This window comes from Mustela erminea, chromosome 20 (assembly GCF_009829155.1).
Source record: "Mustela erminea isolate mMusErm1 chromosome 20, mMusErm1.Pri, whole genome shotgun sequence".
NCBI lineage: Eukaryota > Metazoa > Chordata > Mammalia > Carnivora > Mustelidae > Mustela > Mustela erminea.
This window is the reverse complement of record NC_045633.1, coordinates 33379130-33405210: the sequence shown is the minus strand read 5'-3', so window position 1 is coordinate 33405210 and position 26081 is coordinate 33379130. Positions and strand designations below refer to the sequence as shown.

Here is a 26081-nt window from a genome sequence, read left to right as displayed (position 1 = left end):
TTGGGGGGGACAATGCTTTATTGACTTGGCACCTATGAACAGGTGGCTACAGTCCCCCAGGGTTCTTTGCTACTGCAAAGTGGGGGCTCTGTGGTGGGGGCAGCATAAATCAGAGATGCTGGTTCCAGCTGCTCGGGAGGGGCCACTGTCCCTGCTTTGGCCCTTCCAGTCCCCTTGTCCAGCCAAGCACCATCTGAGTCTGGGCCCTCTTGGAGAAGGCCAGGGCAATGACCGGGGTTCTTCTGCAGCCCTAGACAGTCAAAGTTAAGAGCTGTGGGCCTCTCTTGCCTTCCCTCTTCTTGGAGAATCCCAGTATGGGTGGGGGTAAGGGAGATACCCCATTTACAGAGAGCCCCTGAGCCTCCTGGACCAGGCTCCAGGAAGATGCTCTAACAGGAGCCCCACCAAAGAAGAGAGTTAAGTCATTCCCTTCTCCCCACTTTATGTTTTGGCTGTGCAGAAAGTGGGAGCTCTCACTGAACCGGGCCCATGGTAGCTGATGACAGGTGAGGTCACACAGAAAGTTGATGGGTAGAGTCCGGCTCTAGGCTCCTCCAGGCAGGACCACACTGTCTGAGTGTGTTCTCTCCCAGGCAAGAGGAGGGAAGGGTAGGGTGAACTGAAGTTGTCACAGGAGGAGGGCTTCCTGGAGGAAGAGGGAGAAGCCACAGCAGGCTCCCAGAAGAGATGGTCTGCAGAACGGGCTGGGTCACAATGACCGGCACAGGACACTGGCATCCTCACTGTGGTCACAGTTGTGGGCATCCCAGCGTATGTGAGAACAGAGCAGAAGAGTACTCTCATCCCCTCGGCATTTGACATTGTCCAGGAGGATAGGGCCTCGGCCTGGGCCAAAGTGGGCCTCGCCGGGAGCTGCCAGGGCCTGGCCACAGCCCAGCTGGCGGCACAGGACAGTGGCTGCCCGCAGGTCCCAGGCGTCATCGCAAACAGTGCCCCACCGTTGCCCTAGGAAGAGTTCTACACGCCCCTCACATTGGTGGGCTCCGTTGACCAGACGCAGGTGCCCTGTGGAGACAAGGATCAGAGCTTGCAGGGGCTGGCCCATGCCAGGCCATGAAGGGGTAGACAGAAGAGGAAAATAGTGGTGGTCTGAGACACAGCATTGCTCTAGGGGCTGATGGATAACGGCAGACAAATCAGATTAAAATAGGACGGGCAGCAGTCCAGACTCCGTCTCTGGACTGGAAGAGCATGCCCCAGCCTTTGTGGGGTGCTGTGCACATCCCGAGTGCTCCATGTCTGTTCTTAGTCCTCTGTTCATAACCCCAGACCCTTAGCCCCAGCGCTGCTCTCTGGAGACTGTGATTGTGTCCCCTGAAGGTCATCATCTCCACTCACTCACAGGTTTAAAAGTGAATCCTGTCATTTATCTCTTCAGGAAGGAGACACATTCCCTTATTTTGGTTCCTGTCCCTAGGAATCCTGAAGATTGCTCCCTTGAACCCCCCCCCCCACCTCTTTTTGGACACCATATCCCTATTAATGAAAACAGAGACTATCACAGAAGATTCTCAAACCTGGTGCAAATCTGTTGAGCCGTGTAACCTCAGGCTATGCTCTCCCTGGATTCTGGTCCTTCCTATCCTGATGCCTCTACTTCCATCTTTAGGGCTGTGAGCACCTACCGTCCCTTGGCCGAGGAGTGGGTACCCGGGTGGTCTCAGAACTATCCTGCTGGACTTGCAGTCCTAGCTCCTCTGGGCCTGGCTCAGCAAGGACAAAGAAAAAGAAAGAGGTGGCTGTCACATTAAGGAACATGTTCCTTGAGGCCAGGTTACCTCCAGGCCTCCCAAGGGAAGCCTGATTTAGGGGTAGAGAAAAGACCTGAAGGACAACTGCTTTCTGCCACTTGGATCAGAAGTGGGGTTTGCTGGACCGCCTGGGAGGCTCAGTCGGACTCTCGGTTTCCAGTGGGGTCAGGATCTCAGGGTCGTGGTGGGTTTCCCCACTCTCTCTCCCCTCTGCCCGTTCCCCCCTGCTCATGCTCTCTCTCTCTCTCAAATCAATAAATGAGGATTGTTTTTCTTTTACCCTGGGACCCAAAGCAGAAGCCTTTGAAGCTACCCCTTTGCGGCCAAAGCTATTAGGCCCAGGGCACCAAAGGAGGGTGAAGTTATCAATGAACAGAAGCATTTAAAAACAGGTCAGACTCTACAAACACCCCTTTCCACTGATTCCTCCCGAAGGTCAGACGTTTGCTCCCAGAAGGCGGATGAACTCTGCTTACTAGGGCTTTGTGGGTCCTTGACTCAGCAGAGGCAAAGCACCGCGGCCCCTCCCTTAACACAGATTTCCAGACTTTGTCTCGGGCTTTCCGCCTCTCACCTCCGGCCCGCCCCTCCCTGCCGCAGAGCGCACGCCCTCACCAAGCCCCACCCCACTCCCACTGCAGAGGGCGCTCCCTTCCCCGCCCCGCCCGCGCCGCGCAGCCGCAGAGCGCGTCGATGGTCGGGCTCCGCCTCCCTTTGCGCAGTGCGCGCGTCCTCTCCGGTCCCGCTCACGCCGCCGTGCCGCAGAGAGCCCCCACGCCTGACCCCGCCCATCCTCTACAGCCCGCCTCCTCCCGCCTGCGCTGCAGTACGCGCCTGCGCGCGGCCCCGCCCGCGCCGAAGTACGTGCCTCTGCTCGGTCCCGCGGCGGCCTTACCTGAGCAGAGCGCCCCGGCGTCTTCGTGGTGGCCGCAGTTGTGCTGACCCCAGCCCAGGTGAAAGCAGTCGCTCAGGCGGGCCTCCGTTCCGGCGCAGCCCACGTTGTCCAGCAGTACCGGGCCGCGCCCGTAGCCGAAGTGGCCGAGGCCGGTGGCGCCCAACGCAGGCCCGCAGCCCGCCTCGCGGCAGGCCACGCGCGCATCCGCGAAGTCCCAGTCATCGTCGCACACGGTGCCCCAGCCCCCGGCGTACATCACCTCCACGCGGCCGCGGCACGGGCCTGGGCCGCCCACCAGCCGCAGCCGCCCGCCTGCGGGGCGCAGAGGCCCGCGGCCATAGGGGCTGGGCTGCGACCTCTGGCTTCCAGAGCCCCAGCCCCACCCTCGCCCACCCTCCCCAGAACCCTGGCTCTGCCACTTACTTTTCTTCCCCGCGGCCCAGGTAGCGGTGGTGAACAGTGCCATCTCCCTGGAAGGCAGGGCACCAACTCCTGTAGCTGCAGAGACAGGGTATCTAGAGCACTTGAAGGGGACAAAGAGGCCTTCTGGCCTGCAGCTGGGCAAAGGGACGCCTACGAGATCCCCCAGCTGTACCACACCTGCACCCCACACAGCTTCAATCCTAGTGTCGCCATGTCGGTCACCTGTGGTGCTTGGGAAGCTTAACTGGAATGAACCGAGTCCTATTTCCAGGCATTATCCTAATTTCGATCCTAATGATAGTTCCAGACCAAATTCCAAATGTGCAGGCAGCCTTCGTTCAACCTTCAGCTCAACCCTCTCGAGGCCACTCCATTGCCGACCTCAGCACCCACCCAAACGTTACCTCAGAGCTTCAAAGCAATCCCTTACTGTCTCCTCCCGCCTTGCTGAACTTTCCAGAGCTCTGGATTTCATCCTGGCTTCATCTGTTCCTCGTTCTCTCACCCACCTCTTCACCATCTGGCCAAAAGACCTGGTTGGCGCGCCAGGGCCCCCTTCCAGTAGATCCAGAACAGCCTTTCTAATTCCCAGCCCTGCCTACCTTGCCCCTACACCATTCCAGCCTGGAAGGCTGGGCTCCTTACCTTCTGGCTCCGTGTGCCAGGCCCAGTCCTCTCTTGTGGCCAAGGGTGGTAGTGCTGTAAGAGTTGGGGGGCCCAGCACTAGAGCAGGAGAGAAGGGAGCAGGGTCAGAGGCCAAGGTTCCTGGTCAGCCTTGGGCTGTCAGGGGAGAATGGGAGGGTGTCCCTGGAGAAGACAAAAGATGTTACTTCCAATAAAAAGCCCACTGGGGCTCAACCCCCCCCCCCCCGGGGTCCAAGGAGGTCTGCCCTGCTTGACCATGTATGTAATTTACTTGGGGTGCACTGTTGTACATTCCACAGTTTATTAGGGGCTTGCAAAACAAGATTCACTCCCATCTTAAAGACAAAATAGGAGTAGAAAGAGCAAGGGTCATGCTGGAGACTGGGCAGCAAGGTTAGCTGTGGCTTTGCCCAGGTTGGGTATGGGAACATGGGTCAGGCTCTGACTCAAGAGGCCTATGCTCTCCCATCTGTAAACCAGGAATGAGGGCCCCTGGTTTGCTATGAGACATGGACAAACAATTTGTATCTTGTAGACTAGAGTCCAGCTGTGAAGTGCCATTACTGGTCCTGTTCTTCTTCTTCTTTTTTTTTTTTTTTAAGATTTTATTTATTTATTTATTTGACAGAGATCACAAGTAGGCAGAGAGGGAGGCGGGGGCAGGGGGGGAGGGGGAGGGGTGCGGTGGAGGGGGCAGGTTCCCTGCTGAGCAGAGAGCCAATCTGGGGCTCCATCCCAGGACCTGGGGATCATGACCTGAGCCGAAGGCAGAGGCTTAACCCACTGAGCCACTCAGGCGCCCCTGGTCCTATTATTCTTATGAGAGAAGGACCAGGTGGGTGAAAATACTATTATAAGAGCATCCAGAATCTGGATTCATCGCTGGACTACAGTGAGAGAATTCAGGAGTACCTCTGGTGCAATTCTAGAGTAATATGACTTTACTCTTTAGTATTCCATGAAGAGTACCTAGAAATTGCTAGAAAATTCCGGGGGCATTCTTGGGGTGCTGCTAGATAATATTGCTGGCACCATACTATGAAACCTACCGCAAAGACGTACAGAGGCACTACTAGAGCAGTACTGAGACGGACATTAAAAGTAATTTCGGGGTCTTCCTGGAAAGCACCGGGGAGCATGGAGGCACCTCCACCCCAGCCTTCCCCGGCCCGCCCCGTCCCCGCCCCCGAGCCCGCCCCCAGGCCGCCCCTCTTCCCCCGAGCCCGCACCTGCGCAGAGCGCGCCGGCGTCCTCGTGGTGGCCGCAGTTATGCACACCCCAACCCAGGCTTAGGCAGGCAGCCAGGCGGGGCTCCCCGCCTTCGCAGTGTACGTTGTCCAGCAGGATGTGCCCCGTGCCGTAGCCGAAGAAGGCGTTGGTGGTGGCGGCCAGGGCGGCCCCACAGCCCAGCTGGCGGCAGACCACGGCAGCATCCGGCAGCCCCCAGTCGTCGTCGCACACGGTGCCCCACAGGCCGCCGTGCAGGATCTCCACCCTGCCCTGGCACGGGCCCGTGCCCCCCACCAGGCGCACGCTGCCCTCACCTGGTGGGGGGGTGGGGACAGGGCGCAGCTCCCACAGGGCTCTGCCTCCCTCACCATCAGTGCACCTGACCCGACGCGCCCACAGTGCCCCAGGCCCCGCACGTACCCACAGTGCATGGTGCCCCAGGACCTAAAACCAAGGAGGAGCTGTTCACCCAGTTACCCCAGGGCACTGCCTCCTCACAGTCCCAGATCGGGGGAGGTTTGTGGGATCAGGACAGACTGGCTTCGCGTGTGTGTCATTTCCTGCCTAAAACCAACCTTCCTAACCCTGGTCCACGCGCTCCTAAGCAATCCTAACCCTATAGGATATGCTGTTTCCTCACTTCCTACTTCAGTGAAAACCGCCTCACCTTTCCAGGTGCATTGCCAACAACTCTTCCTCTAGGAAGCCCTCCTTGATCCCCGGTAGATGAGACCCACTTCCTCCTCTGGACTTCTTGCCTGTTTATCTGTCCATCCTTTGGGGCACTTTCGATTTTCTTGCTCTACATCATTACCCACATTTCTGTACATATCTGACTTTCCCATCGCATTAAGCTCGGTATTCAGCTCTTTGACTAAACTTGTGCTATTTTTACTCATCCCACGGGAATGGATTCCTCTCTCCCTCTTCAGCCTGTGAGCAGCCTGGGGGGCTGTGAGGGGCTGGATGGGGACGGAATGACTCAGCTCACCCAGTGGTTATCCCTCTCTTACCACCGTCAAGGGTAGATATGGGAGACTCCCCTTGGGGTTCTTAAGGCCCAGGTGATCCCCCGTGTTGCCCTTACCTTTCCCGTGCTGGGGAGTTGTAGAGGGCACCCTACTCGTGAACACTCTCCTTGTTGGCGGCTGCGTGGGCAAGAATTCTGGGAAGGAAGCAGGGTGGGAGGGAGGAGGGATACATGCATCTTCATCCTCACACCCAGGTTGTCTGAGCAGCAGGACACGGACCCCTAAGGTACCTGCCATAGGGCCTCTGGCCACACAAAGGGTCAAAGCCAGGAACCCTGGGGTATGAGAGGAGAAGGGGCCCCCTGAGTCCAGAAAGCCGTGGCTTCAGATGACTTCTTAGAGCAACATCCCATGACTTGAGAACATACTGGAAATGCAAATTTCCAGGCCCCACCTCAGACCTACAGAATCAGGAAACTCACGCTCTGTGTTTTAAAATGAGCCCACCAGGTGATTTTCTTGGAAAACTAGAACCCTTACTCTCAAGGTCAATGCCTCTCAGAGATTTCTGCTGCAGCTTCACACCAGATGGACCTCGCTGCCAGTACTGACCCCACTTGTTTGATTTAAAAAATGGGGAGAGGCCTCTGCTGGAACCATCAAAGCCCTACACAGACACAAGAACGCTGGTTCTCCTTCAGCCAAGAACACACCACGAAGCGGAACTGGGACACTGACAACCAGGACTAGCCAAGGCCCACCCCCTGGCGTGGCCTCCTGCGTGGAAGTCCCTTCATTCATCTAGCCTGCAGCTCTGCTGCCTGCCCTCCCTGGCCACAGGTCTCCGCTTACCATCGCATAGGACAGCCACGTCTTCGTAGTGGAAGCAATTGTGGACGCCCCAGCCTCGGCTGCGGCACTGGCTCAGCGCGGCTTCCTGCCCGCCACACTCCACGTTGTCCAGCAGGATGGGGCCTCGGCCTTGGCCGAAGGCCAGGGGCCGCGGCACGGGCAGCGCCAGGCCGCAGCCCAGCTGTCGACACACCACGTTGGCATCCACCACATCCCAGTCATCGTCACAGACGCTGCCCCAGGAGCCGCCGTGCAAGACCTCCAGGCGCCCCCGGCAGCGGCTGGGGCCCCCCACCAGCCTCAGCTCTGTGGAGAGGGTTGAGCTGGCACCAGAGGGATCACAGGGCCTGAAGGGCAGGACGCCCACCTTGCTGTGAAGCCTGGAGGATCAGTCCCTTTGGGGCCTCATTTCTCCCTCTCGGTCCAATGGGGACACCAGTGCAATCCATTTGGGGGCCTCTAGAGTTACCGTGGGCTGGTTAGTCATCACTCCCCGAGGATCTGTTTTAGCCTCTGAGTACGTGGGGGCAGGGCACGGAGGGGCAGAGACACCTACCTGGAAAGGGCAGTGGGGCGGGCTGGAGGGCACCGGCTGAAACAGAACGACGTGGAGCATTGGCCCCTCTACACCCTCCCTGGGCCTCTTGGCCCTGGGGACACAGCCTCCCCCCCCAGTCCCCTACCGCCCTCTTTACCACCACCCCACTCCTCTTCACTTCCCCTGCCTTCTCCAAGCTTCTCCTCTCTCTCCCCGCGACTGCCCCAGTGGGCCCCCTTGCTTCACCCATCTCCCATCACCCCAGAGAGATCTGCCTGAAACAGGGGTCTTTTTTTCCCCCTCCACTGCAAGACTCCACATTTCCCGCAGGAGTCCCCGACCCTGAGCTTTCTCTGCAAAACCTTCTCGTACCTTCTGACCAGCTTCCCCTGACTTTTTTTTTTAATTATATTTTAAAATTAAATTTAATTGTTTAAATAAATTTTTAAAGTAATCTTGACCCAAAGTGGGGCTGGAACTCACAACCCCGAGATCAAGAGTCACACGCTGTACCTGCTGAGCCAACCAGGCCCCCAGCATCCCTCCACCTCCGACTTCTTTATATCCCATCAGTCTTGTCTCTGGGTCTTTGACCCTGCAGTGTCCTCTGCTTGAACAGTTCGGCTCATTACAGCCCTGCAGCTCCTTCCAGATACAGCTCGGAACCCCCTCCTCCGGGAAGCCTTCCTGGAGCCCTCAGCTAGAAGTGCTGTTGGTTTCCTCCGAATCCCCGGTCACCAGCTACGTGCCCCTTTCTGGGCCTTCTGCCTGGTGATGTGGCTGTGCCCGACTCATCTAGGTGTTTCCCAGCCTCACCCCTTTGACCCCACCCCAAGCCACAGTCACTAGCTCTGCTTCAAGTGCTTTTGGGATTCATTAGGATATCCCCCAAAACATTTACCTATACAAGACCTTCTGCTTGAGCCCTCATATCTGTATACACCAAGCACTGTGCTCATTTTATGTGCCCGGCTCACTAAACCACTAAGACAACGTATGAGGTGGTGGATAGGGTTGTGCACACGGGGAAGGTCAGGTTTCATGAGTTTAGGCAACTCGCTCAAGGCCATACAGTGAATAGGGAGTAGAGCTGGAATTCCAACCCAGACAGCCACACTCTTCTTCACCACACAATTCTGGGCACATGGCCTGAGAGGTGGGGAGGTAAACAGGGAAACTGGCCTGGCATGGGAAATGGAAAATCCCTAACAGCTTCTCGCTTGCATGCAGGGTATTATAGGTCCCAGACACATTCGTGTACGTTACTTAGTAGAATCCTTACAACAGTGCTCCGAGGTGTGTACTACTGTACCCATTCTACAGATGAAGAAACTGAGACTGAGTTTCTTCTTTTCTCAAGTTAGGATCATCCCTGCCTTTCGAATAGCCACTGCTGAGCCCACTCCTGTCCCTCCTTCCCTATTTCCAATGTCCCCTACCTGCCCAGACTCTGTGTAGGCTGAGCCCTCACCTCCAGCACTGAGCCCTCCATTTCCCCAATGCAGACCCTTAACTCGACCCTGAACAAGTGTTAGTTGGAAAGAACTTTGGAAACTACCTCACTGACAAATCACGTCCCACCATAATTGTACAGCTGGGAAAACCTGAGAGCCGGAAAGGGGACAGGTCAGGAGTTAGGGGAGGGCACTCACCCAGGGGCAAGAGGAGGAAGAAGGACAGGGCTGGGGGGAGGGGTAGAGGGGCGTTGCTCCTGTCTCCTGGCCTCCAACCCCTGCTCCTCTCTGTCCGCTGGGGATCAATTCGCATCTCTGCTTCCCGGAGCATCCAGCCAGGGCACGGCCTTTCGGAGGGTCCCATCAAGGGGCGGTGGAGAAGTCACAGCTGGAACATCTGGAATTAAAGATCCCCAGTCACTTCCAGCTGGAAGGGGCCCAGCGAGAGCTTTAGGGGGATGGGACATTTCTGCTTGCATCTGGCATTCTGAGTGGAGACAGAAGCAGGGGCCACGGCGGGGACCCCTGGAAAGGACAGGACGGAGCACAGGACTCTAGCGAGCAGGTAGGTCTGGCGGGAGCGGAGGGTGTGTGAGAGCAAGTGGTAAGAGGCAAAGTTAGAGGGTTGCCTGGTCCGAGGCCAACGCGGGCCTGGAGGTCTTGCAGAGGGCTCAGCGCATCCCAAAGCCCGGTGTTGGTGCCACGGGTGGTAATCCACATACTTTTAGTGGCCGATGTTTACTCTTTTCTTTTCCTTTTCTTCTTTTCTTTCTTTCTTTCAACAGTGCTATTTATGCCCAAGGCTTCTGGTTTTCCATTTACTTGGAGCAATATAAATTTTCTCTTTAGAGTTAATTTAAAGGGACGCTTGGCTTGGTTGGTTAAGAGTCTGCCTTCAGGGCGCCTGGGTGGCTCAGTGGGTTGAGCCGCTGCCTTCGGCTCAGGTCATGATCTCAGAGTCCTGGGATCGAGTCCCGCATCAGGCTCTCTGCTCAGCAGGGAGCCTGCTTCCCTCTCTCTCTCTCTGCCTGCCTCTCCATCTACTTGTGATTTCTCTCTGTCAAATAAATAAATAAAAATCTTAAAAAAAAAAAAAAAAAGAGTCTGCCTTCAGCTCAGGTCATGATCCCAGGGTCCTGGGTTCAAGCCCTGCCTCGGGCTCCCTGCTCAGCGGGGAGCCTGCTTCTCCCCCCACACTCCCCCCTGCATGTGCACTCTCTCTGTCTGTCTCTCTCTGACAAATAAATAAATAAATAAAATCTTTGAAATATATATATATATGTGTAAATAATAAAGTTAATTTAAGTAAGAAGAAATGAGTCAAATTAAGGGGGGGGGGGGCGGAAATCAAGGAAACATGGTTTCCCTTAACTCTCAAATATTCCAAAATGGGGAAGGGTAGGAAACTAGATGCCACGTGGGATGTTCTATCCCTCTGGAGTAGGAAGCCCTTGAAGACGCTTGTTTAAGTTTGGGTTAAGGGGGTGCCTGGGTGGCTCAGCAGGTTAAAGCCTCTGCCTTTTGGCTCAGGTCATGATCTTAAGATCGTGGGATCGAGCCCCGCATCAGGCTCTCTGCTCAGCAGGGAGCCTGCTTCCTCCCCTCTCTCTGCCTGCCTCTCTGCCTGCTTGTGATCTCTGTCAAATAAATAAATTTTTAAAAAAATCTTAAAAAAAAAAAAGTTTTGAATTGAGGAGGGGCTCCTGGCTGGCTCAGTTGGAAGAGCACGTGACTTGTGATCTCAGGGTCATGAGTTTGAGCCCCATGTTGGGTGTAGCGATGACTTAAAAATAAGTAAATAGGGGTGGCTCAGTGGGTTAAAGCCTCTGCCTTCAGCTCAGGTCATGATCCCAGGGTTCTGGGATCGAGCCCCGCTTCGGGTTCTCTGCTCAGCGGGGAGCCTGTTTCTTCCTCTCTCTCTCTCTGCCTGCCTCTCTGCCTACTTGTGATTCTCTGTCTGTCAAATAAATAAATAAAGTCTTAAAAAAAAAAAAGTAAATCAATTTGGGGGGGGGCATCTGGGCAGTTCGGTCAGTTAAGCCTCTGACTGTTGATTTTAGCTCAGGTCCTGGTTTCAGGGTCATGGGATCGAGTCCCACGCCAGGCTCTGTGCTCAGTGCAGAGTCTGCTTGTCCCTCTCCCCATCCCCTCTCAAGACGATGAGTGGACAAAACCTTAAATAAATAAATAAACTTTGGATCGAGGTATACAAGTCCCAACGTGCATAAATTGGACGTGTAGTGCTCAGCGAACATTTGCCCCACGTAAGCAGCGTCCCGGCGAGACCCCATGTCCCCCTTCCTGGCAGACCTTCCGCGGGAGTCTGATACAGTGCCTGGGCAGCCATGGGATGGCTTGTGCGGGGGAAATGGGAGTCTGGTTTAGTGGACGGGTCTGGGATGTACCGAGAGGGAGATACCTCCCAGCAGGAGAGAGCCCCCGTCTCCCCCTGGCTTGGCCTCCGTCCTGGCGTACAAACAGTCTGGTTGGGGAAGGACTGAAAACCTATCTGCATGTGGGCACGGGGTTTTCAACGCTCCATTCATGGGGCCCAGGACAGCCCCCAGTGGAATAATCAGCTTTTGTACTCCCTCTGCCTGACCTGGGAACAGCTGGGAGATGGGGACTGGAGGACTGGAAGGGGGGGGCAGCCATGGGCCAATCTTTGCTGAGGGGCTCCACGGTGATCGGGGCCTGGCCCTGCCTCAACTCCGGGACCCCAGGTGGAAGTGAGGCTTACCTGTTCCCTGTCCTCCGTGAACTGTGACTCTCTGAAGCTCTCACATTCCCTCCCTGCCCTTTATTAGTGCACCTTTTACCTTTATAGCTTCGGGGCGGGGCGGTGGGGGGAGGCAGGCAGCATAACTCGATGCGCATCTCTACACCTACTAGCTGTGTGCCCTCACTGTTCTCATCTGTGAAATGGGCTTAGGAATACACTTCGCTCCAACCATTGTTGCTGGGTTAAAGGAGCTGAAGTTTATAAGAGGTTTAGCCCAGTGCCCGGTCCGCCCTACGCTTGGTACCTGCTTTACTGTTACTACTCTCTGTGGACCTTTGAGGGTGGAGGCAAGATCTAATCCAACGGCAGCATCTGGCACAGGGTGGGTACTCGAGAAATGTTTGTTGAACGACTGAGTGCGGTTTAGGGCTGCAGAATCATAGAATGAAGCTGTCCGAAGGGGCCCGGGAGATCATCAAGAGTAATTCCACGTCTGACCAGTAGAAAACATGCCATTCTCTCTCTCTCTCTCTTACATGCACACACACACACACACACCAGCAAAAGTGAAGTATTCGTACCTGGGGGAATGTTCTAGGCTCTTTCTGTCCCCTCTTCCACAGTCTTTCCAAGGTCAAATTTCCAATCACTTTTTCTGCCCCCAGGAGTTTAGGAGGGGGAAGGATCCCCCAAAAGCAAATCAACACAGACCTTTCTTCTTCTTTTCTTTCCAGAGCTGGAAGGTGAGCAGAGGCAAAGTCCCCGTCCATGGAGCTGGCTGGTGGCCCCAGCCTGTCCCCACCCGACCTCGGGGGCAGAGGGAGGCAAAGGGAGAGTGGAGGTGACCCGCACGGTCTGAAGCAGCCCCAGGGAAGGGGCACCCAGGCAGAGGAGGAGCTCCGGGGTGGGGGGGGACAGGCGTGGACTCTCAGGGCCAGGCAGCCCCTCCTTGCCCTTCCTCCTAGCCTAGGGCTCGGGTTTCAGAAAGGCAGCTCAGCCAAGCATCCCTGAGCTCCTGCAACAGGCCTGATCCAGCCCTGACTCCGGTTGCCCCAGGGAGTCCCCTCCATCGAGCCCTGACCCACGTCCCGCGGTGGGGTTGGAAACATGACCACAGAGTGCGTGCAGTGGGCTCTCCATGCAGGTAGGGCCTCTGATCTCGCTGCTCGTTTTGCCTTCCTGTCATTCCCCTTGACTTCTGGTGCCTTTTGAGCTTTGGGGCTTTTCTAGTTATCGGTGACGGGAGCAGGCATGTGGCTTCTATAGCTTGAGGCTTCCGTAATGCTTTGCTGGAACTGTGCACCTTCCCTCCCCAACCACAAACTCTCAAAGCCAGAGCAGCCCCGCAGGGCACTTCCCCAACCTGGCTGTGCACCCACATCCGCCCCCAGGGGAAGCAGGGGGGCTCCTTAAAAATATATACAAATTCCCAGCCCCACCACTCTGCTGTGGACATTCACAGATAGGGTCCCCCAAAAGTGTACTTCTGAAATGCTCCTGGGGATCAAACACGTTTGGGGACCGGGGGGTGTCGTCCAAACTCTTTATCCTGCAGGTGAGAAGAGGAGGCTTAGAGGGGAAAATGGAAACACAGCCCAGGCTCCTGGAAGGGCTTAATTTCCCGGCTCCGGGGCCTGATCCTGCTTCCCGTCTCTCAGAGAAAGAGAAAACTCTCTGCAGGGAGGTCTGCCGTCACCCTGCTCCCAAATCTCTTCGCCCTCGTGTGTCTGCACCCAACTCTCCTTCCCTCCTGGCTCTTTCTTCCTCCCCTGGCCTGACCGAACGGCTCCCCCGCAGTCCAGACCCCGGTCCTTCTGCCTCGTCAAGGACCTCCCTCTCTCCATCTGTGTGTCTTCTCCCCCGTATTCAGCTGCTCTTTCCCAACTGGATGCTTCACCCAGGGCTTCTGAGCATCCTCTGGTCTCTGTCATGAAAAGAAAGTGACAGGGGCTCTTAGGTGGCTCAGTGGCTTAAAGCCTCTGCCTTTGGCTCAGGTCATGGTCTCAGGGTCCTGGGATCGAGCCCTCCGTTGGGCTCTCTGCTCAGCAGGGAGCCTGCTTCCCCCCACCGCCCAGCCTGCCTGCTGCTCTGCCTACTTGTGATCTCTGTCACATAAATAAATAAAATCTTAAAATAAAAAAAAAAAAGAAAAGCAAGTGACATAAACCCTTTCAACCTGTGGTCAGTAGATCCTCATGGTAGAAATGGTCAGGCCCTAGTTTCTGTGTCTGTCCCTGGCTGGAGGATGTCCCAGGAGTGACACCTTGGCTCTGATGCTCTAGCCTTAGAAGGTGCTGGAACTAGAGGCTGCCCAGTGCCTGAGCTCCTCACGGTGCATCAGCAAGTTCTTTCTAGCAGGGAGATCGGAGCAGGCGAGCATTGGCATGTGTGCTTCCAGGAGACATCGCGGGCCCCCCTCCTGCAGCCGGGGCGCTGTCCCTCTCCTCCCCCTCACAGCCAGACTCCACGAAAGCGCTGCACACACACGCATGTCCACCCCCTTACCTCTCTCCAGGCCTGGCTTGCTCTGGTCGGCCTTCAGTGCCCACCACTCCGCTGAAGCAACTCTTCCTAAGGTCACCAGGGACCTCTGAGCCCTGAGATCCCAGGGAGGATTTTCATTCCTTCTTTTAGTTAGAATAGGAGCTCTGGGGGTGTCTGGGTGGCTCAGTCAGTTCCGCGTCTGCCTTTGGTTCTGGTCATGGTCTCCAGGTTCTAGGATTGAGCCCCACGTCAGGCTCCCTGCTCAGTGGGGAGCTTGCTTCTCCCGCTCCCTCTGCTGTTCTCCCTGTGGTTTTCTCTCTCCCTCTCTGTCAAATAAATAAATAAGTCTTTAAAAAATGAAATTAAATAGATAAATCCATAAAAGTGGGGCACCTGGCTGGCTCAGTTAAAAGAACACGTGACTTTTTTTTTTTTTTAAGTACTGTAGGGGTGCCTGGGTGGCTCAGTGGGATAAGCCTCTGCCTTCGGCTCGGGTCATGATCTCAGGGTCCTAGGATCGAGCCCCATATCGGGCTCTCTGCTCAGCAGGGAGCCTGCTTCCCCCGTCTCTCTCTGCCTGCCTCTCTGCCCACTTGTGATCTCTCTCTCTGTTAAATAAATAAAATAAAGCACTGTAGATTTTCAAAACATCCTATCACCTAGAGGTTGAACATATATTTCCAGGTACGTATGTATGTATTTATTTATTTTGAACAGATTTAATTTATTTGACAGAGATCACAAGTAGATAGAGAGGCAGACAGAACGAGGAAGGGAAGCAGGTTCCCTGCTGAGCAGAGAGCCCGATGTCAGGCTTGATCCCAGGAACCCGGGATCATGACCTGAGCCGAAGGCAGAGGCTTTAACCCACTGAGCCACCCAGTTGCCCCTATTTCCAGGTTTTTTTTTTTTTTTTTTTTTTAAAGATTTTATTTATTTATTTGAAAGACAGAGATCACAAGTAGGCAGAAATGCAGGCAGAGAGAGGAAGGGAAGCAGGTTCCCTGCTGAGCAGAGAGCCTGATGCGGGGCTCGATCCCAGGACCCTGGGATCATGACCCGAGCTGAAGACAGAGGCTTTAACCCACTGAGCCACCCAGGCGCCCCTATTTCCAGGTTTTTAAAAAATATTGTATTTATTTATTTGAGAGAGAGAGAGCAAAGGTAGAATCTCAAGCAGACTTGGCCTCTGAGCACAGAGCCCTAGACACGGGGCTTGATCTCACAATGCTGATATCTGGACCAGAGCCAAAAACCAAGAGTAGGATGCTCAACTGACTGTGCCACCCAGGTGCCCCCAAATGATCATTTTCTAAACGATCCTTCCTCCTATGATAGTGTTCTACTGTAAGGAAACTTCTTCCCTTTCATGGAAAAATATTTCCATTTTTGTGTTTTTATGCATTGTCAGAATGGATGCCCTTGGACTCTTACTTTATTCTTACTTCGATGTGGAGTCCTTGTTGTACTCATTCATTTGATGCACAGTTGTCCCCAGCTTGGCCAGTGGGACCACCTCCCCACCCCCCATTCAATTTGGCTTGTGTCCTTTTGACATGTCCTCATCATTTTGTGATCATTTATTTTTTTGCCATATCAAGATACTCCAGATTGATCTTGTACTTTCCTGGCCCTTGCTCTGGAATCCGCCAGTCCTCCAAGGAGCCCTGGGTCCCCCAGTTACAAAGGATTAGCATTTAGAGACCAGTATCTGGGCTCTTAAGGAATTTCAAGGAAAACCCTCTGGGGTGGTGGCTCCGCCTTTGGTGATTTTGGCCACCAGGGGGCAGCACTTCTCGGAAAAATGCAAAAGACCCAGAATCTGGGCTAGTTGGGGAGATTGGGGGCTGGACGGGCTAGTCTCCTCCATGGTCCTTTTTCTGGAAAGGGGGACACACAAATTTACTCGCACTTCAAGTGCATACACTCCTCCGCCCTCACCCCCTCCCCAATTTCTTCCTGTCTTGTTTTTTGTTTGTAAACTCTAAGCCCAAAGTGGAGCTTAAATCCACCACCCTGAGATCAAGAATCACATGTCCCCCCAACCGACCCAATCAGGTGTCCCCTGTCCTTTTATCCTGGATCCTTCTCGAAGGGGTTGGTTCCGGGGCATAGAGGGAGAGGGGATGGATCCCAAGGTTTCAAGGAGGCCCTCATTTCTAGTTCCCAGCCCACCCCACCCTATTTCCAGCACAGTCCACAAACACAGTTGTGAGCTACAAGCGTGGAGAGGCCCCTTCCCCAGAGGGCCACCACTCCTAAGACAGAGTGTCTCCAACTAGCTGTTCTTTGGGGCCACGGGCCACAGCTGGCCCCCTTTCTCTGACCCTGGTAGGTAGGTTAAAAAGAAAACCACAGGCCCCAAAAGGCATCACTTGTGTTAAGGACCCAAGTCAGTAAACCAAGATTTAATACCTAATCTATCTGCAGTTTCAACCCCTCAGAAATGTAACGTTTTGGGCGCCTGGGTGGCTCAGTGGGTTGAGCCGCTGCCTTCGGCTCAGGTCATGATCTCAGAGTCCTGGGATCGAGTCCCGCATCGGGCTCTCTGCTCAGCGGAGAGCCTGCTTCCCTCTCTCTCTCTGCCTGCCTCTCCATCTACTTGTGATTTCTCTCTGTCAAATAAATAAATAAAATCTTTAAAAAAAAAAAAGAAATGTAACTTTTTTTTTAAAGTATTTATTTATTTTTAAGATTTATTTTAGAGACAGTGAGAGAGACTGTGGGGGGGGGGCAGAGGGAGAGAGAGACTCTCAAGCAGGCTCCCGCTGAGCCTGGAGCCTGATGTGGGGCTTAACCTCACTATGCTGAGATCGGGATCCAAGCTGAAACCGAGTCAGAGATTCAACAGATGGAACCATCCAGGCACCCCAAAAGATTTATTTATTTTATAGAGAAAGCACATGGGAGGGAGGGGCCGAGGGAGAGAAGCAGACTCCCTGCGGAGCATAGAGCTAGACTTGGGTCTCAGTCCCATGACCCTGAGATCATGACCTCTTGAGTTGAAATCAAGAGTCAGACACCTAACCTACTGAGCCACCCAGGCACCCCAGAAATGTAACCTCTAACCAGCCAACCTAGGACTTTCCTGCACTAGGGTCAGCACTAAAACGTTTACTGAAAGATCTCTTCCGCTCCCCTTCAGAGGGCGACCTTGCCTAAAACAATGAATTCTCTCTAACGATTTCTTGTGTTCTACTCCCTGTGTTTATTTTTTTAAAGATTTTATTTATTTGAAAAAGAGAGAGAGCATGAGCGGGGCAGGGGGGGAAGGAGAGAGGGAGAGGGAGAGAGACAAACACACCCCCACTGACCACAGAGCCCGACTCAAAACCTGATCCCAGGACCCTGAGATGATGACCTGAGCCAAAGTCAGACACTTAGCTCTCTAAGCCACCCAGGTGCCCCTTCCTCTCTATTTTCTTTTTTTAAGATTTTATTCGTTTATTTGACAGACAGAGATCACAATTACGCAGAGAGGCAGGCGGGGGACGGGGGGAAAGCAGGCTCCCTGCTGAGCAGAGAGCCTGATGCGGAACTCAATCCCAGAACCCTGAGACCATGACCCAAGCCGAAGGCAGAGGCTTCAACCCACTAAGCCACCCAGGCACCCCACTTCCTCTCTATTTTTAAAAACCTTTCATTTTCTGTGGCCCTTTGGGGTTCCCCTTTACCTGTTAGACGGTGTGCTGCATGATTCATGAACCAAATAATAAAGCCAATTAGTTCTTTAAAACTTCCCGAGTAGGGGTGCCTGGCTGGCTCAGTCAGTGGTGCATGCGATTCTTGATCCTGGGGTTGTAAGTTCGAGCCCCCTGTTCGGTATAGAGATCACTTAAAAATAAAATCTTTGGGGCACCTGAATGGCTCAGTCGGTTAAGCATCCAACTGCGTTTTGACTAAGGTCAAGATCTCCTGGGTGGTGGGATCCAGCCCACCTGATTCTGTATCAGATTCCGCACTCAGCTGTTTAAGCTACTTAAATCTACGGTTTCATTACTTCAGAAGTAAGCATTTGCAAGCGAGTCCACACGCCTGTCCCTAGGGATTAGGTGCCATTAATTTTTTATTTTTATTTTTAGGTCATCTCCACACCCAGCGTGGGGCTCAAACCCATGACCCTGAAATGAAGCGTCCCGTGCTCCACTGAGCCAGCTAGGCGCCCCAGTGCTGTTAATCTGTACAGTTCTCCTACCAGGACTGATCGAGTAGCCCTCTGACCCCCCTTCTCTAGTCCTACCCCTATCCAACCAGAGTCCCCCAGACCACCCCATGCACCTTCCCAGCTCCCTAAACCGCCACCCTCACTCCTGGGGAACTGAGATCCAGCACCTATGACCCCCCCGGGCTTTTCTCCCAAGCACGCCTAGTCCCCTCTCTTTGCCTCTGTTCACACAGCTGCCTCCACCTAAGCTGACCTCCCCTCTTATCTCCTGTAAAATTGAGCAACGACCCCTAAAATTCCCTGGTCTCCTAACAAGCCCTTCTCCTGTTCTCTCCCTGCCACCCCGGATCAGACCTCCCCACCCTCCAGTCAAGACCTTTCTCCCCCGGAGACCTGGGACCACTCTTAACTCCCTCGATGGGCCGGCAAAGGGCTAACACATGGCAGCGGGAGTAGGGAAGGGGCAAGACGGTCCGCCCACGCTTGTCCGATGTAACTTGAACACAGATCACCTGGGGAGAGAATCAAACACCAGATTCTGACTTGGTAGATCCGGGGTGGGACGGGGAGTCTGCCATTCTAACAAGCTCCCAGGTGATGCGAAGCCGCTAGGTGGGGGACTGGCCCACTGATTGGTTGGGGAAAGGAGGCGCGTGGGAGCCCAGGTGCAGGGGGCATCATCGGGGATATAAGATGGCTGGGGGGGGGTGGCACCCGGGCGTTACCAGGGAGGTGATGGGAGCAGCCATGGACCTGAGCTGTGGGGTCTTCATCTGCTTTCTGCTCTTGGGAGGCACGGAGCTATGCTACTCACAGACCATTTGGAGCGGTGAGACCAGCTCCCCGTTGCCCTCTAGGCCCCCTGTGGTGGTGGAGTGTCTGGAGGCCCAGCTGGTGGTCACTGTCAGCAAAGACCTTTTCGGTACTGGGAAGCTCGTCCGGCCTGCAGACCTCACCCTGGGTCCAGAGAACTGTGAGCCCCTGGTCTCCGCGGACATGGAGGATGTGGTCAGGTTTGAGGTCGGGCTGCATGAGTGTGGCAATGGGGTCCAGGTGAGACTGGGCCCCCTTGGTGGCTGTGGGGAGTGTGGACATAGGGCCAGGGAGCGGGGGGGCTGGGCTGGAGCCCTCTGGCTTGCTGGGGGCGGGGAGCCGCTGAGGCTTGAAGTTTGGGATCGGTGCGTGGGTTGAAAGTGGGGGGTGGTTGAAAGTGCTCGCCTCTAGTGACGGGAGGCAGGTAGGTGGGGTGGAGGCCAGAGACAGCCGTGCACTTGGGGCCAGACGGGGCATCCCCCACTCGGATTCCTGAGAGTCCCTGAACCCCTGGAAGGCATCCAGGAGGGAGGGGGCAAAGGGCTTCTGGATCACCTCTGTGTTAAGGAACCTGGGGCACAAACTGGGCCCCTGGGGGTAGCCGCAGGAAGTGGGGGGAACGCTTAATGCGGGAGGCAGGTAGGAGCTAAGTAATTCAGGCCCAAGGAGGGGCTTCCAGCGAGGCAGGGCTGGACTGGACGCAGGACCCCTAGCTGGTCCACGATTCCCTGGACCCCTTCCTGCCACCCCCCAGCCCTGGCCTCTTCTCTGTCCTGGGCTCTTGCCCCCCAGGCCTTGGACTCAGCTTGGCTAGGGCGTGGGCAAGCCCAGTAAGTACTGGAGGCCTCCTGGGGCTCTGATCTTCTACGCTGCCCTCCCATTCCGACCCCAGGGCTTGCCCTGAAGCCTCCTGGCTCTTGTTTCCCCAGGAAGAGCCCAGAGAACCCCAGGGGTTATTTGAGGAATTATTCTAATTGAGTAACTCCCAAACCTTGGGCATTAAAACCATCGGAGGAGCATTTAAAAACCCCAATTCCCATCTCCTGTGCTACACCAGAGCAGCAGCCAGAGCCAGCTAACAGCGTCCTTCAGTCCTCCGGGTGGCTCCAATACGAACCACCTGGTCACACCTTTTTCCAGGGCGGGGTCCCACATTCCTGCCAGATTATCCCTTGGGGCCACAGCAGTAGTTGGTTTGATGCTCTGAAATTCTGAACTGGGCAGACCACAAATGATGCTGCCGGTCTATCCGGGGCCCCAACTAACAGAAAGCCAAGAGTCTCCCCTACTGACTGCGTGGTTTGGGCAGGTCCCCTGGCGGTGGTGGGGGGAGGCTTGGAGGATGTCCGTACCGGCAGCACCTGCCTGAGCTCTTCCTGCTTCAAACCACCGCTGACCCAGTTTCCCCTTCTGTGATGGGGGTATGAGAAGTCAGAAAAGGAAGGGCAATTGGAGTCTTCACGGCTGTGGCCGTGAATTAAAAACTCCTGGAACTTTCTGGGTTCTTCAAGGTGTCTTTCTTGGCCCCAGGCCTTCCCCGCCAGCCTTCCACCCCCAAAAGGAAACGGTGTTGAGATGGGGATGTGGGGATGGCAGCCTGGGACGCGGAGCCCGTGCCCGAGACCGCTGGCCGGTGGGCACCGTTTGGGTCTGACACAGCCCATCCAAACCCCTTGGGGTGGCATCATAATTTTGGGGTTGGGGGGGCGGTAAATGGAGGTTCAAGGGTGGGACCTGGTTCAGGCTTTCCCATGAGTCCGCAGGAAGGTGGGCTTTGAGGCCAGGACCTGGGCTCTCCCCACCTCCCCTGGGCTGTGCTCCCAGCAGCACCCTCTTACTGTGTGGTGAGCCGGTGATGCTGGTGGGGTTAACCCCTCCCGTTCCGTTCAGGTGACCGACAGCGCTCTGGTGTACACCACCTTCCTGCTCCACAGCCCCCGCCCTGCGGGAAACCTGTCCATCCTGAGGACTAACCGTGCCGAGATTCCCATCGAGTGCCACTATCCCAGGTGAGTGTGGGCCAGGGCCCTTCCCATCATCGGCGTCTGGCAGCCTGACTGCGAAGGGTCTAAGTAAGTCCTTAGGTTGAGGTCACTGCCCTCTGCCCCAGGAGGGGGCGGTGAGCCTGCAGAGTCCACCTGGAGCCTCTGAAATGCGGCCGGGTTGCCGCTCCCTCTTGGAAGCTGCAGGGCTGCCCAGCCCAGGGCCATCTTAAAGTTCAAAGTTGGAAGTTCAGGGAAAAAAACTCCGTGCAGGGGTGCCTGGGTAGCTCAGTGGGTTAAACCCTCTGCCTTCGGCTCAGGTCATGATCTCAGGGTCCTGGGATGAAGCCCCCGCATCGCATCGGGCTCTCTGCTCAGCAGGGAACCTGCTTCCTCCTCTCTTTCTGCCTGCTTCTCTGCCTACTTGTGATCTGTCAAATAAAATCTTAAAAAAAAAAAAATAAAACAAAACTCCACACGGGGTGGTTCAAGGTTTGGGTGATCACAGCCCACTGGCTTCTCCCAACACATGCATTCAGGTGAGGGAAATCCATCAAGCCTTAGCAGGGAGGGCTCAATGCCTCAGACCCAAAATCTGAGCCTTTGGGGTTAACCCTGATCAGCCGATCTGGGTCTAGAGGCCCAACTCTGAACTCAGGTGTATCGCATTTTCATGCCTCAGCTGCGGTGGCCTCACACATTGCAGGTGTGGAGTTTGGAGGGCCGAGGGGTGGGCTCAGGCTTCTGTGTCTGTTCCGTGGCCTTGGACTCGCTGCCTGGGTGGGCCCCAGCTGAGGACTCTGCCATGAGGTAGAAACGAGAGACACGCCCCCACTCCATGGAAGCCGGATGGGGTGAGCGCGGGACCCGCGGGGTGAGCGCGGGACCCGCGTGGACGGCTGCTCTTCTCCACAGGCACAGGAACGTGAGCAGCCAGGCCATCCTGCCCACCTGGGTGCCCTTTAGGACCACGATGCTCTCAGAGGAGAAGCTGGTTTTCTCCCTCCGCCTGATGGAGGGTAAGCAGGGAGGGCCGGCAGGGAGGGGGGCTGGCAGGGAGACCTCTGGTGGTCTCACCCCGGACTGTGTGCCTTTCAGAGGACTGGGGCTCTGAGAAGCGGTCCCCCACCTTCCAGCTGGGAGACGTAGCCTACCTCCAGGCCGAAGTCCACACTGGTAGCCACGTGCCACTGCGACTGTTTGTGGACCACTGTGTGGCCACACTGACACCGGACCGGAGTGTCTCCCCTCGTCACACCATCGTGGACTTCCACGGGTGAGGGCCGGGCCACCTCCCTAGGGAGCCTTTAGAGCAACCTGATCTCTACCATCTTCCTCAGCACCTGACTCCTGTCCCTTCTCTTCAAAGCTGTCTTGTGGATGGTCTCTCTGATGCCTCTTCGTCCTTCAAAGAGCCCAGACCCAGGCCAGAGACACTGCAGTTTACAGTGGACATGTTCCACTTTGCTAATGACTCCAGAAACATGGTAATGAACCTTCAAAAAATAACTGTGGGAGGGGGACGTGCACTTGGCTGGTTCAGTCAGTAGAGCATGTGACTCTTGATCTCAGTGCTGTAAGTTCAAGCCCCATGCTGGGTGTGGCGCCTGCTCTGGGGGCAGGGACTTGGAATAAGATTGAGCCACAGGGCAGCCTGACCAGCCTTACTGACTGTGGGTCATCACCTACCTCCTTTAGCAAGGACTTGATAGCTCTGTCCCTGTCCCAAAACTCTGAACTCTGCAGATAAAGCTGTGGGCTCTAGTGAGATCTTCAAGGAAGAAGAATGGGTGGTGGAAACCCATGAAAGGTGGAGAGAATCTGGGGTCTTAGAAATAGAACAAACCAGGGGAGGAGCTGATGGCTCAGATGAAGTGAGGACCACCTACTGTGGCATTTGGGGGCCAGGTCACTAACCTAGTTTTTGCCAGGGTGCATAGGGCCGGAAGCCAGATGGAAGGGTTGAGAAAAACAGGTGTCAGCCTTCCTGGAGTTTTCTGGAAGGGCAAGGAAAGCAGATACGAATTTCTTTTCTTGCAGTAGTCTCTTGATCATCAACTAGACTAGTGACTTCTTGAAACTGGAGTGCATCAGCAGCATCTGGGGGGGGGGTTCCTGAAATACATTGTGCCCCACCCCCAGGACTTGGTTCTGTGTTCCTAACACATCTCCAGGTGTTGCTGATGTTGCTGCTCTGGGAAACACCCTTTGAACTGCTAAGCTAGAAAGCCCAGCCTGAAACTGGGGGGGTAGAGGGGGAGGGAGCTAAAGTGTGGACTGCTTCTGATGGCTGGGGCAGGAAGCACAGGTAGGGCTGGTCTCTAGCCAGAAAGTGCTGGTAAAATTTTACAAATAAAAATCAAGTAGATCTTAGTTTCCTGAGCTAGGAGCAGGGGATGCAAATTTGGAATTGCTAGTCGGGAAGTGATTGGAGCAGGGATTTTTTTTCCCCCCTAAATTCTGGCTCTGTACTAAGCACCTGGAAAGGTCATATAATCCTGTATCTTCACTGATTTGCGGTAAGGACTAGCATCCCTTTTCTAATTTATAATGGAAATCCTCATGTGATGAAAGAATCTTACAGCAAATACCTATACACCTATCATCTAGATTTCTACCATTAGACTAGTGAATGAATGACTGTAAAATATTCTTTTACTTGGAAATGATCAAAAACTACTTAAGCTCCTAGGGGACTCTAATATGCAGCTGGGGTTACAAACCACTAAACCAAAGGCTCCTATGGCTGAGGGGCATTAAGGGATGAACACAGTGAATTTGTAGATGACACTGAAACTGCCCCCCCAACCCTGCCCCAGTTCTGTCCTGAGAACAGGAAGTTTGATACAGATGGGTTAACAGGAAGGGTGTGAATCAAGGCTATTGGGGAGATGCCCAGAAGCTCCTGATGGGTTGGGTGGGGCTGGGGATCAAGGGCAGATTGTCCTGATCAAGGGTCCTGATCACCCAGATCAGTGACCTTGTATGTCCTACGGGAGAGGACCCTAGTTGGGGTAGGGAGTGCACGCAACTTCAGAGGTGTCCTAGTGGGGAGGAGAAAGGGGATAAGGTTTCATGTGGGTGGTGGTCAGCACAGGTGCAACCTGAGCTGGTATCTGCATCTCTAGGGATTTGGGAGTGAGGGGAGGGGCAGGGCACCAGAGACCAGAGGATGCTGCTGATCAATGGAAGGTAGCCTGAGTTCTGGGAAGATTCTCCCAATAGGTGGGGTGGTTTGGCTGACTGTGTCGCAGGCACAGAAGTAAACCTTGATTCAAGAGGAGCAGAGAACCATTTCAGAGTCCTAGGCCCCAGTTAACATCAAATGTGCTAGGAAGAAGCTTGAAGATAAAAGCAGTGGTTTCCTGAAATAGGGATTTTTTTTTTTTTTAAAAGATCTTGTTTATTTGAGATATCAAGGAGGAAGCAGGCTCCCTGCTGAGCAGAGAGCCCGATGCAGGGCTCAATTCCAGGACTCTGGGATCATGACCTGAGGCTTTAACCCACTGAGCCACCCAGGCACCTCTGAAGTAAGGATTCTAAGGGACCCAAGAGCCCTCTGCTGGGGCAGATAGAAAGCTGGTGGCCTGGGGCGCCTGGCTGGCTCACTTGGTGGGATGTAGGACTCTTGACCTTGGGGTTGAGTTCTAAGCCTCATGTTGGGTGTAGAGTTCACTTTAAAAGTTTAAAAAATAATAATTAAAAAAGCCGGAGGCTAAAAGTACATCCTCCCCTTTGTTCAAATTCCTGAAGTGGCTTCCCTGCTGGCGTGCTCAGCCACTAGGTGGTGGCCAAGGTTTGTGGCTCTGTAGAAGACTTCAGAGAAGGTGGTAGAACTTCTGTGCCCTTGGGTTGGCAGAGGGGTGCCAAGACACTACCTGGAGAATGAAGAGGGGAAACCTCTGCCTGGGGATGGCTCTGCCAAGATTTTATCTTATTTTTATTCCCTGATCCCACCCAGGTCATAGGGCAGTAAGTGATTGGCTGGAATTTGGGGAAGAAGGTTGTGTGTATAAAGCTGGTGGGTTGCAATCTAGAATCTGATCAGCTATTTGCTCACATCTGGACAGCTTCTCCTCTGACTCTCTACTCCTGTCTCTAAAATAACCAGTAACTCTGGGGGGAGTTCCAAAGCACAGGCTTCCTCAAGTCACTGGTGCAGCTTAGAATTCCACAAGAAACCACTCTCTTGCCTCTAGATCTATATCACGTGCCATCTGAAGGTCACTCTGGCAGACCGAGTCCCGGACCAGCTAAACAAAGCCTGTTCCTTTATCAAGTCCAGCAGGAGGTGAGGGATAGACCGAGACATGGGGGTGGAAAGCCCGAGTGGCCTCCCTGGGGTCTGTTCCCCTATTATGTACATCAGCAGCTCGCCGCTTCCTGAGGGCAACTTCCTTTCTCCCCCTGCTCAGGTGGTCCCCCGTAGAAGGCACTGCTGACATCTGTCGCTGTTGTAACAAAGGCAGCTGTGGCCTTCCAGGCCGTTCCAGGAGGCTGTCCCGTCTAGAGAGAAGGGGGCGCAAGTCTGCTTCCCAAACCCGAAATCGCAGGCATGGTAGGTGTTAGGACCCCTCTGAGGCTCTTACCTTCCCCTCTGTCTAGGGTACCTGCTGTACCGGCAGGGTGACATTCCTCCTTGGTGACCCACGTAAGGCTCCTCATTGCTGGAGGGAAGGCTGATCTGGACTTTCTTACATAGAAACCTTGGGGGGCTTATGGGGGGGCTCAACCCCCACCCCAGCATCAGCCAGGGGTTCGCAGTAGGGTATGATCTGCAGTGTGGGGAGATAGCACAGTTTTTAGAGGAAAACCTAGTTTGATCTGCTGAAACAGAGCAAAACCCTCAATCTGACCCCTGCTTTGGGACTAAGGTGACCCTTAGGTGTCCTGTGTCTTTCAGTGACCGAAGAAGCGGAGATCACCGTGGGGCCTCTGATCTTCCTGGGAAAGGCTGGTGATCCTGGGGCGGAGGGGTCCACGTCCCCTCATGCCTCTGTGATGCTGGGCTTGGGCCTGGCCACGGTGCTCTCTCTGACTCTGGCTACCCTCGTCCTGGTCCTTTCCCGGAGGCGCCGCGCTGCTTCCCGCTCTGTGATCTGCCCTGTGTCTGTTCCCCAATAAAAGAAGAAAGT

General features: G+C 54.8%; 2 protein-coding genes across 5 annotated transcripts; one reads left to right on the top strand and one right to left on the bottom strand.

Annotated features, from left to right (window-relative positions):
- SSC4D (scavenger receptor cysteine rich family member with 4 domains) lies at nucleotides 1-25856 on the bottom strand. Of its 3 annotated transcripts, XM_032326899.1 has the most exons (14): nucleotides 25536-25856; nucleotides 22864-22943; nucleotides 22636-22686; nucleotides 20803-20906; nucleotides 8979-9177; nucleotides 7345-7380; nucleotides 6789-7094; nucleotides 6053-6130; nucleotides 4965-5279; nucleotides 3736-3813; nucleotides 3091-3165; nucleotides 2668-2979; nucleotides 1647-1724; nucleotides 1-1026 (listed from the first exon to the last, which is right to left on the bottom strand). In XM_032326899.1, exons 5-14 carry the CDS (start codon nucleotides 9142-9144, stop codon nucleotides 710-712), a joined length of 1761 nt encoding a protein of 586 aa, XP_032182790.1. In that variant the 5' UTR covers nucleotides 9145-9177; nucleotides 20803-20906; nucleotides 22636-22686; nucleotides 22864-22943; nucleotides 25536-25856; the 3' UTR covers nucleotides 1-709. The 3 variants fall into 3 exon arrangements, with proteins under 3 accessions (XP_032182790.1, XP_032182788.1, XP_032182787.1); XM_032326897.1 differs by lacking the exons at nucleotides 20803-20906; nucleotides 22636-22686; nucleotides 22864-22943; nucleotides 25536-25856 and adding exons at nucleotides 12084-12238; nucleotides 13679-13853; nucleotides 14008-14180 and having other exon boundaries at nucleotides 2668-3165; XM_032326896.1 differs by lacking the exons at nucleotides 20803-20906; nucleotides 22636-22686; nucleotides 22864-22943; nucleotides 25536-25856 and adding exons at nucleotides 12084-12238; nucleotides 14008-14180 and having other exon boundaries at nucleotides 2668-3165.
- ZP3 (zona pellucida glycoprotein 3) lies at nucleotides 18877-26079 on the top strand. Of its 2 annotated transcripts, none has more exons than XM_032326901.1 (8): nucleotides 18877-19204; nucleotides 20855-20973; nucleotides 21862-21965; nucleotides 22045-22222; nucleotides 22316-22433; nucleotides 25146-25237; nucleotides 25362-25504; nucleotides 25850-26079. In XM_032326901.1, exons 1-8 carry the CDS (start codon nucleotides 18887-18889, stop codon nucleotides 26068-26070), a joined length of 1293 nt encoding a protein of 430 aa, XP_032182792.1. In that variant the 5' UTR covers nucleotides 18877-18886; the 3' UTR covers nucleotides 26071-26079. The 2 variants fall into 2 exon arrangements, with proteins under 2 accessions (XP_032182792.1, XP_032182791.1); XM_032326900.1 differs by lacking the exon at nucleotides 18877-19204 and adding an exon at nucleotides 20331-20597.
- The last annotated feature ends 2 nt before the right edge of the window (nucleotides 26080-26081 follow it).

What these genes read in the sequence shown, in the direction of transcription:
- SSC4D (XM_032326897.1), bottom strand. Translation starts at nt 9,144, where the DNA reads ATGGGACCCTCCGAAAGGCCGTGCCCTGGCTGGATGCTCCGGGAAGCA. An exon ending in CGTGGCTGTCCTATGCGATG is followed by an intron (nt 6,131 to 6,788) that starts GTAAGCGGAGAC and finishes CTTCCTTCCCAG; the next exon opens with AATTCTTGCCCACGCAGCCG. An exon ending in CGCCGGCGCGCTCTGCGCAG is followed by an intron (nt 3,814 to 4,964) that starts GTGCGGGCTCGG and finishes CTCCTGCTCTAG; the next exon opens with TGCTGGGCCCCCCAACTCTT.
- ZP3 (XM_032326901.1), top strand. Translation starts at nt 18,887, where the DNA reads ATGGGAGCAGCCATGGACCTGAGCTGTGGGGTCTTCATCTGCTTTCTG. An exon ending in AGTGTGGCAATGGGGTCCAG is followed by an intron (nt 19,205 to 20,854) that starts GTGAGACTGGGC and finishes CGTTCCGTTCAG; the next exon opens with GTGACCGACAGCGCTCTGGT. An exon ending in ACCATCGTGGACTTCCACGG is followed by an intron (nt 22,223 to 22,315) that starts GTGAGGGCCGGG and finishes TTCTCTTCAAAG; the next exon opens with CTGTCTTGTGGATGGTCTCT.